Source organism: Phyllostomus hastatus, unplaced genomic scaffold (genome assembly GCF_019186645.2).
Source record: "Phyllostomus hastatus isolate PE091 unplaced genomic scaffold, TTU_PhHast_1.1 phas_contig_254, whole genome shotgun sequence".
Classification (NCBI taxonomy): domain Eukaryota; kingdom Metazoa; phylum Chordata; class Mammalia; order Chiroptera; family Phyllostomidae; genus Phyllostomus; species Phyllostomus hastatus.
Window position 1 is genome coordinate 774,366 of NW_025333810.1, and position 13,081 is coordinate 787,446.

Here is a 13,081-nt window from a genome sequence, read left to right on the forward strand (position 1 = left end):
TTGTCTCTGTGAAAATACACCATGAGCACAATGAGGAGCCACAGGAAGAATGGAAACAACAGTGAATGGAGAGATGAACACCTGGGTTCAGTTTTAATTCTACCATTAACAACCAATATGATCTTCAACAGCCCACTACCTCCCTGAGCCTCAGCATGAAGAAAAGGGGTTGAGTTGTAAGGTCCTTGTGAGCTCTGAAGTACTATGGTTTTATGAAAAGACAAGATTTCAATTTTTTTTCCATTTTGAGGTGCTGCAGAGCACTTGAATCTGATAGTTGAATTCTTTGAAATCTGTATTCTATGTTCCATTAGTAAAGGTGCGGGACTTCCAAATGCATCACAGCATCTTGGATACACAAAGGGATTGTGCTGCTGAGAAATGAACCCAATGATTAGAATTCACTTTCCAATTTCTCTGAATTTTATGCTCAGTATCAAGAGAAGGACATGTGATTTATTTGGGTTTGCCCCTTAGAGTATGATATTCAGATAATCATACTGAGGCCTTTGTGTTTTTCTTCCCTAAATTTTGTCTAATTCTTTCTTTCTTTTAGTTTCATAACAATAATATTACTATTTTCTTTCATGTGGGAAGTCCTGGGAGTCACTTGAGTCATTTGACTGTAAGATGACCTAACAGAGAAGACCTTGTTTAGCTGAATTGTTTATTCATCATTTAAGCTACTTCATATCCATGATCTTAATTTTTCCAGATATCAGCTTCCCACATCATGGCCTATAGGGATTCTAAGAAGCCTATAGCTGAGGCATAGAGTAGAACATTTAGAAGAGAATAAAAAAAAGAAAATAAAATAAAAAGACTTTTATTGTATTTATGCTTTCAAAAGACAGATATGGGGCATACTATATTTTCATGCTAACATCTATAGCTCGAGGAGGAAAAACATGAGGGGTTATTAATGGTGTTGATATAAGTTCTGCTATTTGAATGTCACTTTTGATTTTGGTACTTTAGTTCAAAAGCAAAATTATAATCTTATCACAAAGTTTTACTATACTGGAGAAACATTCATTTGAAAAGCTATATAATGATAAATGTTTTTGTTTATTCCCACAGATAGCTAGTGATAATTTTGTGGATCTTTCCCCTTAAGATTAGGTTTTCCTTCACATTCTGGTCTCCTCTAGAGGTCCACTGATGAAGTCTTGAATAGCCTGATGCAAAGGAAGCCATTTTTTGATAGACATTTTCAGAGCTGTAATCCAGCTGCAGAGATAATAGCACATGACAAGTCATCAAAAAATCATTGCACTTGAAAGAAGGTAAAATTTACAATACAATTTAACTTATTTTCTAATTGTTTCTCTTGGTCATTTAGCTTGAAATTAATAAGGTAAATAATGTTCCTTAGGTTTTGGATTGAACAAAAAGATCAAACACCAAGTGAGAAAAATACAATTGTACCTATGAAGTGAAATTATGTTATAAATAATAGAATCATGAGGAGGGTACAGTGTTTGTAAATAGAGAATAACGAAGCTCTTTTAAAAATCTTAGTGTTTCTATTTCAATTTAAAGTTCAGTTGATCAAACATATAGCAATTGAATATTGCCATTAAGGCAAACATTTCTTTGTTAAATTCTGGAAACCACAGCAAACTCTCCTGTCTTCTCCTTTCCCTTACTTTCATTTTCTTGGATGATGTTTTATAAAATGTGCATATATAACATTTATTCTAAAGGTCTTTGGTAGGAGTTATTTTTTTAATGGTTTGGGTCAGATAAGCTTAGGTAATGGGAGTTATGGAGAATTTACCAGAATTCTTTCCATCAGTGTGTCTTAGCAGCATTAATAAGTTAATATGCTATGAAATTATCTAAGAAAGGAGTATGATTTGAATCATTTCCAAAACTTCCTTTTTGCAGGTGGGGTATCCTGTGAGACCAGAGTTTCTTGAACCACATTTTGTTTCCTGTTGATGATATCCACTCATGGATTTGGCAGTGAGATCCAACTAGGCAAACGAGTGGGTTTTATCAAATAGGAGTTAACTCTGTTTCATTGACCCTTTTCCTACATATGCCAGTTGGTGCTTCATTTTCAAGGGAACCATCTTAATCTGTCAACCAGCTTGTATAGCATGAACCCAAGGAAGAAGATCTTGGCAAAATACCTAGCAATTCTGTATTCTTTTCCCCCTCATTATAGCCTATCTTTAAGCATGAGTGGAACAGACAAGACTGATATAATGGGACAGGTGCAGTAGGGGTGCCCAACCTTTCAGCAACTCTGCACCGCACTGGAAGAAGAGTTGTCTTGGTCACACATTAAATATATTGTGACACGTGATCACAAAAAAATCTTATAGTTTTCAGTAAATTTACAATTTTGTGTTGGGCTGCATTCACAGCCATCCTGGGCTGCATGTGGTCTGCAGACCACAGGTTGGACACCCCTACTGGAGAAATCTTTTTTCCTTTCCTCAAATGGTCACTTGTTGAGATCCTGAAATTCAACTTTCAGAGTTTTATTTCTTTAGGTTAAAACAGTGTATCTAGTCCTTGCTAATGTCTCTGGAAATTTTACTATATTGTCTGTTTTAATAAATTACTGCAAATTTTTTATTAGATCCTTTTTATTAGTTGGGAGAAAGTGTCTGCATGAGGTGAGAGCAGCTGCAGGGCACTGGCTGTCTTGGGACCTGGAGCTGGACAGGGAGATTCCTTGGGGGGGAGGGGTGCGGGAGGGGCTGCAGGGGCCAGAGCACCTCTACTGCATGGCTTTGTTTTTGTTGACTTCCCTGCTTTCCCCCCAGAGCCATTATGAACCAAATACCTTGTGTATGTGCCAAGTTGGATGCTGAACATACCGAATTAGATGGGTAAGTGTTGTATCTTTAAATGGCTCATGAAAAAAACAAAAAACTGACCAAGTTTAGATGGACATATCAATAAGTATTATGTGAAAGGAGGTAAAACAGCAACTCTGTGAATTAATAAATTACAGCATCACAACTTATGGTATTAATAGATTTTTTTTATGTTGCCTGAGTCAGTTACTGCCTTGAGAAAAAATGTAGACTCCTTTCTCATTTGAAAACAATACTTTTAGAAGAATCATTTTCTATGCATTGAAGGAAAAAGAATCCTGTGAGTATTAACTAAGGAGACTATGCAAAGAAAGGGTGTGATTTAATTGAAGATACAGGGTTGAAGTTGGAAAATACGAATAAGGGTTTGCTGTTAAGGCTCTTGTTAAGACTGAAAAAGAAGGAGAAATATGCAGATCTCCACTTACCGTTGGTTTTCTGCATTATTTTCTGCACAGAAATAGAAAGTCTTGAACTCTTCAGATGGAGGTTTGAGTTCAATGATTGATTGCTTGAAGCTAAGGGTCTGCTCATTCACCTTATACCCTTGCAGATATAGGCCACCTATAGAAGGTGAAAGAAAAAAAATGAGAATAGGGAAAGAGGTAAGATGGAGAAAGGGTCTAAAAAAACATCAAAAATTTACACCTGAAGGAAACTCTAGTCAGCTGTCCCATTTATGAATGAAGAAGCTGAGACTCCAAAAGTGTACAGAATTTAAGGACATCCATTAATGATCAATGGCAAGACTAGTAATAAAGTTTGGGTTTCCTGGTTTTCATTTTTGTAATCTTCTTACCATATATTCAGTTTTGAGCTTTGGTTTACTCTGGTCCTAAGCAAACTTCTCTACCTGGGGGACACATTTTGAAATAAATTTTTTGGCATCAAAGAATGAAACCTGCAATATTACATTAGAGAAAAATTTAATAATATTGGCTGGTCAGAACCATTACGACATCCTTTCTGAAGAATAATGAAGCATGCCAGCAGTTTCTATAACCAACATAGATTCTCACCTTCTTTGTGCATATTTAATGCCAAGCACATTTAAAATATGAACCCACAGGGCAATGTGAGGGAGGCAACTTGAATTAAAATGAGAGTAAACGACTGGTTTTAAAAAGATAATTTCCTCCCCATGGTCCTTTTAATCTATGTTAGTGATTATATATTGCTTGGCCTGAATTTTCTTTCCATTATTTGGGGGTTTGGGAGAGGATATCAGTCTAGGAGAAGGTGTATGTGTGTGTTTTAATGGGCTTTTGAAACTCTGAGGTGACCTGAATTCCTTGCAGAGACTTCAGGAAACATCATTAGCAGCAATGCTGAGATGTTTAAACCTCTTTTGTTCTTGCTAATTCTTGTTCTCATGCCCCACCTGCCTGTAGGAGCCACTTTAATGTGCTAACAAAAATAAGAAAATATGACTTGGATTTTTGCTCCTCTACACAATAACAATTTCATGCCCACATGTTAGTAAGGAACTCTCAACAGAATATTTGGTCCCTTTGAATATGGCTGACTTTGGTTAACCTGGTACCAATGTACACTGTCAGGAAGTCATCTATTTTTCCTTTTAAGCAGAATGAGTGGCTTTTAGATTTTAAAAATTGGGGGGAAAGTTGTTTATTCTATAAGGGTATTTAGATGTAATGTTAATTTTTAAATAAATTTTTATTAAAAATAAGTCAATTTCAGGATGACTAGGAAAATGTTCATTTTAAAAATAAGCTGAATTTTTCCTTAAGTAGGCTCCAGTAAAATGGTTTTTACTAAAATCCGAGCAACGTTTTTCTTTGTGCTATATGTATTGACTTTAGTGAGATATAATTTGTACATCATAAAATCCACCCATTCAAAGTGTATAATCAATGATTTTTAATGTGTTTATGGAGCTGTGTAGCCATCATTATGATCTAATTTTATGACATTTTCATACCCTCAAAGAGAAACTGCATACCGATTAGTAATGCCCCATCTGCTGCCTTACCCTAACACCAGGCAATCCAAACCTACCCTCTGTCTTTATAGATTTGCTTTTCCTGAAACATTTAGTATGAATAGAATTTTACAACATGTGGCCTTTTGTGACTGGCTCCTTTCACTTAGCATGTTGTTTTCAAGGTTCATCCATGCTGTATTATGTGTCAGTACTTCATTCCTTTTCATTGTTGAATGATGTTCTGTTGTATGGATACACTGTACCATGTTTTATTTATTTATTTATTTATTTATAGTTTTTTCTTTTTAAAAATATATAATCATTATTATATTTTTTCCATTACCATTTAGTCCTCTTATACCCACTCCCACCAGCAATTACCACACTGTAGTCCATATCCATGAATCTTTTTTCCTTTTTGCTCAATCCCTCCACCCCCTAACCACCCCCACTAGCTATCATCTGTTCTCCGTCTATAAATCTGTCTCTGTGTTGCTTGTCAGTTCAGTTTGCTCATTAGATTCCACATACCATGTTTTATTTATGCATTTGTTAGTTGGTGGGCAATTGGGTTTTCTTTAATTTTTCTGCTATGAATAGTGTTGTTATGAATATTCATGTACAACTTTTTGCATAGGTGTATGTTTTGGGAGTATATACTAGTAGTGGAATAAGCAATGTGCTAGATATTTCAGGACTGTATAGTACCTAGAGACATAGCAGAGGGTTATTTTGCTGTCTTAATTTTCTGCTCCAAACTGCAGTGCACAGCATTTATATGTTGCTGCACTGGTTTCTGACATCTTCCTGCTTGTGAGGTTTCCTTTTCTCATTTCTCTGAGCATATATGAATACTCTCCCCTATCCCTACCCTTTCTGAGAAAGGATAAAAAGTATTGTACAAAATGTGTCTGCTACAAACAAGGTTATCTGACCCCTTTTCTAACCAGCAATAGTGTAGAAATGATTGGCACTAAAGACATCCAATTATAACCCAATTACCTCATTGGAGGTGACCTCATTGGGCAGTTCTCTATCTGTTACTAGGTAGCAGCAGTAAATAGCAAGCTGGCACAGTTTTGGACAGAGATTTCTCACAAGAACTGTACAAGCATTGTGTGTTCTGTTTGTTGCAATAGTGTAAAATCTCTCTCTTTGAGACATGCTCACAGACCTTGATGTGATTTATTCAAGAACCATAGTTAACAGTTACTTCTAGCTTTTGTTGGAGAGAGAAAAGGAAAAAAAATCCAGTGTATGGGGAATGACAAGGGGCTTCAGGCCTGTGAAGAGGCACTTGACTAAAGGGCATCTGGAATACTCACACAGTACCTCTTTAGTATGAGCGGGCACAGGCAGGCCAGTAATCCATATTGTTAAAGCACCAGCACTTTCCTGGATCATAAGGAGAGGCTTCAGGGAACTGTCTGGGGCTCTTTCTCTAACTCCCACGATGCACATTAGAGGCATATTTATCTAGCTGAAAGTAAAATGTGGGATTGGCATCTAATGTGTTTTTTACAGGAAATCAGGGCTGTGTTGCTTCTCATATCTTGCTCTTTTTCCTCATTTCACTGTTATTTTTTTCTTGTCTTCTCTTTCTCATTCTCACTATTGTCTCAGAATCTCAAAGGATGACTGCAAGAGATGTCACATCCCAAAAACTGTAGGTACCTCCAGAAATTAAAAGTATCAAGTGCGGTCTCCCAGATTTCTCATAAAGAACATACATTAATTGAATAAAATAAAGAATAAAATAAAATAAATAAAAATTAAATAGTAAAGCAATGGAGATGCTATGAGCCAGTGGGCTGTGTCTCTATGAAGTGGTGCCACAGAAGCCTGGATCGTAATAACAAAGCAACTAACATGGCAGGTACATTATAAAGATAACTGAAAGGAAAGAGCCTTTGTTAAGTACTTTAAGATTCTGAACAGAAAACTATTTGAACAAATGTATATTTACTGCCAGTGTTTTTGTATATTAGTATTTTTCCAACTTTTTTGCCTGTGAGAAATATAGACCTCTACATGTTCCTGTACATTTAGACCAAAGCTTTGTGAAACATTGTGAGGTATCATAATATTTTCTATTCAATTAAATTCTGTTCTATCTTATTTTTAAATACTGGTCACAACCTACTACATTGATTGCATGACTCAGTAAGAGGGTCAAAACCTGCAATTTGGTATAAATGGTAATCAAGGGCTATTTCAAGGTTATGACCTTTACAGGGCTGGAGAACAAGGAACCAGACTAGAGTGGGATGTGTGAGAGCCAAGCGGGACTTGGACAATACAAGCAAGGAGGAATTTTAGATCAGACCAGCACAAAGATCACTCACATGGCATCACCTAGAGGAACTGAAAATGAGTATTAAGACTCATTGTAATCTTTATGAAATTAATAATGATTCATATTCCATGCATAGGATATGATTAAGTTAAATTGAATATTTTATTGCCTGTAGTGTTTGTGGCATATCATGGGTTTAGCCATTCTCAAAAAATTTCTCTGTTGTCTTCACAGCCCCTATGTTTCTTGTGATAAATAATTGGACGGGGTGGACCCTGGTTATTGCCATTGGTGCGCTGATGTCCAGAGTGCAGAGACTAGACATGCAGCATTTTTGACTGAGTGCTCCTTTAAGAAGACCAGTTTCCATCAGGGAGTGGTACATGTAGCATTGTGGCATAAAATCAAGAATTTGGGCACAGGTATCAGATAGCATTGTTCACATTTTGTTGCTGTCACTTACTGGCTGGGTGACCACTGGCTTTAGTCAACTTCTCTAAGCTCTAGTTTCTCACTTATCATGGTGCAATAACTGGATATTTTGCAAATATTAGTTTTAGATAATGAATATAAGTGCTTATCAAAGTCCTGGACACATAAGAAGCCTTCCATAATGCATGCTAACTTTACCCCTATAATATCCCTGAGCAGTGTGATCCAGTCCTCTGAAAAAATGTGGCTAACCAGTGATTCTTGGTGGACAGTGGTGATGGGGCCATATTCATTTTGGGAATTTATCACAGAAGAAGTGGATGGACATTCATCGATTCCATCTTGGGTTTCATTGTGCCGGATCACTGGCTGTGAGCATCAGGTCATGATTGAAGTGAAAATGTACAAGAAGGTTGATTAGGACTCTTAGAAAAAGGATGTAAACCTCAATTTTAAATTAAAATCTAGGGAAGGTAAAAGAGTTTAGGAGAATCTCTGCACAGCTACCTTCATGCTGAAGAGGGATCAGCCACTGATTAGCCCTGGGAGAGCTCCAGTGAGGGCCCAGTGGTGGCTGTCGGGTGGGAGTAGGGAGGGTGCAGCCGTGAAGTGCACCTTCTGAAACAAGGTGCATGCTCCAGCAAATGGTATTTTTTATTCAAGGAAGGGTAGAGTCATGTAAAACTAAAAGTCACAGGCCTCTATTTTAGAACATGGCCTAGACATACAATTTCTGTTGGAATTTCAGTAAGGAAAAGGTTCTTTTAATCCATATTTGAGAAAGTATGGGCTAGAAATTGAGAGCCTGTGGAGATAGGAACATTCAAGACTGAAGGCTGGGAAAGAATGAATGGCTTTGGATTAAATATTTTTTAACAACAAAATAATACATTTTCAAGAAAGGATTTAAAAATAGATAACATATGATTGCTGGAAAGGGTGTGATATGGCAGAAGGGCCAGGCATCTACTCAGTGGCCTGAGTTTTAGTTTTTACCTCTGAATTGGCTGTTCTGTTTTTTAATCTTTCTTCACTATTAATGCGGGAATGGGAAACTAGTCACACTTCATGGGAATAATGGCCAATGTCAGTAATATGCTGTTCATTCATTCATTCATTCATTCAACACACATTATATCTCTGAGTGTATAAGCCCTTAGAAGAAATAGGTTTGCTAAAAGAGATAAAAATACAAAGTAGAGTGTGGTAAGTGCCATAAGATAGGTAAGTATGCAAATTCAGAAAAGGTTGTTTATGTAGGACTGTCTGGGATTGCTTTAGAACAGAAATAACAAGCATTTGAACAAGCACTTGAAGGATAGGTAGAATCTGGACAACTTGTGTTCGGGAGTCAGTAGATACAGAATGTTTCAGGGGAAGGAACTAGCACAAGCAAAGAGATGAGGTCAGAATAATGTTTAAGGGGGTGTGCTAAGGAAATAGAATGTGACCATGTTTGGGTAGAGTACAGGGTGCTTTAACATGAGGAGTGGAAGAGAAAACTAGAAACAAGGGTTTCAGAGCAAAGTATAAGGCCCTAGAGTGCTCTAGAGGCAACAGAAAGACCATCAGAGTTTTAGGAAAGATGTGTGAAATAAGATCTGAATATAAACAAACCTTCCAATTTTTCCTACTTGTCTATTTTTTCTTTTTGTTGGTATAATTTAAGCTACCTGGGTTTACATTGTTTCACTATTTACTAGTCAGAGAAACATGAGCAAATAATTTAACCTTGCCAAGCATCAGTTTCCAAATGTGTAATTGGCACAATAATGTATTTTATAGAATTGTCGTGGTAATTAAATGAAATGATAAGTAAAAACACAACAGAGTAATGACTACAAAAAGCTGATCTCACTGAATGATAATACTGCCTTTGCTGATACTATTTTTAGGTTATTTATTAGTAGCTGTTTTCCAGCTCTCCAACTCGGGCTTTCCAAGTAGGGCCTCCTGCGACCTCCTGCGACCTTCAGGTTAAGGGCAGCCATCTAGTGGCTGCCATTACTATTTTAAACTTTTGGAATCAGTAGCTATCTCTGGCCCCAGGGCTTTGGCAGCACTCTGTTAATATTTCATTTTGGAGTAATCTGAGCATTCAACCCTAAACATTCCTTCTCTAGCTATGGAAACAGTCTCTTGAAAGTGAGCTTCATTGATTTGGTAATTAAAATGGTTCAAAGTTTTGTAATGGTACGTTATAAGAGAAGTCCTAGGTAATGACTACTTTGGAGGTTTGTTTTGTTTACTTCATTCCTATCCTGGTATCAGGTGCATAAAGCTGTGGATTTAGAGTTCTATTCAATAGGAACAGCCTGTCCTGTAAGTGCTTAGAAATGCCATCTATCTCATAATAGTTGAATAGTATTCTGGGTCATGTTTTAACACTCTCACAATGGAAGGGTGATTAAGTAGAAGAGAATCATTGTATTGTTCCTTCTAAGTGGTGAGAAATGGACCATGCTTGTTTTGTACCTCTTTTGTACCCTTCCAGGAAGGTAAAAAATTGTCACAAGATACCCATTTCTCATTTGGCATGTCTGTCTAGCCTAATTAAACCTAAGCATTAATGCTAAAAGAAAGAAATTAAATGACTGAGATTACAGAATGTTGACTACGGCTAATGATTTAAGACTTATTCATTTGGGAAAATGTCCAGCTGCAAATAAAACACCAATAATCTCTTTTGTCAAAAACTACAAGAAGGCTAAATAACCCTTCTTGTAGAAATTAGGCACAATTATTTCATTATTAAATTATATAGTTTATATTCTTATTTTGTATTATAGTTTTTAACACATACAACTTAATAAACAAATGTATATATTATATATATGATATAGAGAGAACTTTTTATGTAGAGTGCTTTATATGTAGAACTTGTCACTCTGTTGGCAATTATCTCATTTCATCTTCACCACAGTCCTGTGAAATACAGCTGTTTCCATTTTATAAATGAAGAAAGCAGGTTTTAAGAAGTTAAGGAACTTGCTCAGGGGAAAATTGACAGTTAATGTTTTTTCGGTTACTCACTTATGTAAGATTAGGGATACTATGAGAAAAGGGTGGAGTCACTGCACAAGAAGACCATTGACACTGACTCTGCATGTCATTGTGACCAAAAGAATGAAGGCATTTATTTTCCTCTTTTCCAGGCAGTAGCAGCATAGAGTTAAGGGTACCAGGTCTGCAGTTTGTTGGGCTGTGGTCAGAGCTCAGCTTCATTGTTTCCTACAAGTAATCTTGTCAAGCTATGTAGACTTTCCAAACAGTTTTCTCATCTGTAAAATGGAAACTATAGTAGTACCTCTTCTTTGGAGGATAAATGAGCAAATATGGGTAAATTACATAGCACAAGACTCAGTAACGTTTCCATAAAGCTAAGAGGTCATTACTATTATTATTGTAATTGCTATTGTTTCCTGTGAGAGTTGAGTGCATACCTGAGGCCTGAGTGGAGCGAATGCTAGAGTAGAAGTACAAGCAGCCGTCCTTCAGAATGCAGTAGTGCTGGACCCATGAGTCTGTGCTTCTGTCCAGTTGGTGCAGGAGGCCCAGGCACTCCGGGCTCTTGATAGCCAGGGGTGGGAGGCTACTGTTGTGCAGAGTAACATCTTCCCAGACATGGTTCTGCAGGTGTAGCACAAAGGGATCATCCTGCTCCAGTCTATGGTCACAGATTCCCAAGCCCGAGACTTTAGTGCCTGGGCTGTTTGATGCTATTGCTAAGACAATCTGAATACTTAATCAACTATCCAGAAAACCTGAAGTAACCCATTGGCCATAGAGAATGTCTCCCTTCTCTTTGGCTTCTGTTCTATTGTGAGGAAATCCAAAGAACATCAGTGGTATATAGAAAGGAAATGGAGGTGGCTCCTCATTGAAGACTATGTTGAATGGCACTGTCTGTAAGGATTGGTCCCAGTTTGCTATTTCACTCAATATTTGAGATTTTCCTCCCAGCCCTGTTCTTGGTAGTTCCACTGTGACCCCAGATTCATGCTTTATTTTATCTAGAACTCCCATTTGTGCAATGGGACAAGTTAAATGCCCCATATTGGCCTTAGGCACTCATGGTCAGTGATGTGGAAGGCCCATGATAAATCAAGATCTTCTACCCTGGAGGGTAGGCAGCCCTGGGTCCACAGACCTGAGAGGCAGGTTCTTCCTGGGAATTTGACCTGAGAATAAGGACATAGTGTTTCATCTCTTTATCATAATGCCCTGCTGGGCACCGGGCCAGTTTCTCTTTGTTTGGTTTCATTTTTGCTTTTCAGTTCTAACAAGGCAGTGCAAAAGATTCCAGACTGTAGAGCTGGCTCTATTCGGTGCTGTGAAGTGGGAGCCTGCTGGGAGTTTGGTTGTTTCTTTTGCACTCTGCTACAGACAGAGCGCATTAGCAGAATAGATAGATCCCTCTTAAAAATCTCGAGGCTCATTAGGATGACTCATTGAAGAGATGGATGAGTGTAATGAGTGTTGTGTTCCAGGTAAAATGAAACACAACTCCTGCTGTTTGTCATGTGATAATGCCAGTGATTGTTCTGAAAGGACAGCCACAGGGCATGGGGCAGTACATTCAAGCTCAAATGATACAAATTTTCTGAAACAGACAAAAGCCAAAATATGTACAGAAGAGAATTGATAGTAAGTGCCTTTTGTTTGTATGCCATTCTTGTGAGGAAATGAACATAATTAAAGGAAATCTATCTCCTCATTAGAAATCATATATGTAGTAACATAGTTGAGTATTAAAGCAACCCCCTCCCCATACACACGTACAGGTCATAGCATTAGCTCAGAAAGGAATATCAAAGGCCTTATGGACTAAAGTGATGACTCACCTGTTAATGTTATGAAGTTATCTATCAGTTTATAGGTCAAATCTAAGTTAAAAATTATATTGCTCCAAGGCTAGGAATTGTGAACTGGCAAGAACAGTGAAAGGAATGTGGCCTAATGTGTCTCCAGAACAAAGATAGGAGCATAAAGCCCTGCATTTCTGAACAGAAGACACTCATTTTCCAATAAGCTGTGTGGCTCACAGCACTGTCCCAAGCCATACCTGACATCTTGTACTCAGGGAACAAGAGAAAACCACAGCAGTGCCCCAACCTCACGGGGAGCCACTGGGCTGCTCTGTGTGAAACAGAGTTTCCATGCCAGTTTGTGATGCCCCACTGAGCTCACTGAGAGAAATGTCATACAAACCCCTGGAAACAAGGAGAACAGCAGGAATGCAAGTTCCCTCACAGTGTCTGAGTAGGAAACCCTGTTGACTTAAAATCCTCTTTTCCAGTTGTCAGAGCAGATCGAAGATGTCCCCAGGTGGCCTGCAAGGCATCTAACTCTACCCTTTGCCCCTTTGAGGAGAAAACCTGAATGAAGATAGAGATAAATATTGAGAACACTTACCTGGCGGACAGGATGGACCGATTTGTTCATTGCCTCAAGCCACCTGAAAGACAGTGAAATGAGAGGCATTCCCCTCGGGGGGCCCAGTAAGTGCCATTCGGAGGTGCTGGCTGTTCTCCCTGAAACCCATCGTTCACACAGAACAGTCCCAAGGCTCAG

The 13,081-nt window shown here is 38.0% G+C and overlaps 1 protein-coding gene across 5 annotated transcripts in view; it reads right to left on the reverse strand.

Annotated features, from left to right (window-relative positions):
• Nucleotides 1-810: 810 nt before the first annotated feature.
• LOC123818108 overlaps nt 811-13,081 on the reverse strand; it is a 108,734-nt gene continuing 96,463 nt past the window's right edge. For all 5 annotated transcript variants that reach the window (XM_045838033.1, XM_045838035.1, XM_045838034.1 and 2 more), the window contains 4 exons: nt 12,923-12,965; nt 10,951-11,137; nt 3,263-3,398; nt 811-1,230 (listed from right to left, as the gene is read on the reverse strand). In XM_045838033.1, the coding sequence (XP_045693989.1) occupies nt 1,131-1,230; nt 3,263-3,398; nt 10,951-11,137; nt 12,923-12,965 (466 nt within the window). In that variant the 3' untranslated portion in view covers nt 811-1,130. The remainder of the gene's footprint in view (nt 1,231-3,262; nt 3,399-10,950; nt 11,138-12,922; nt 12,966-13,081) is intronic.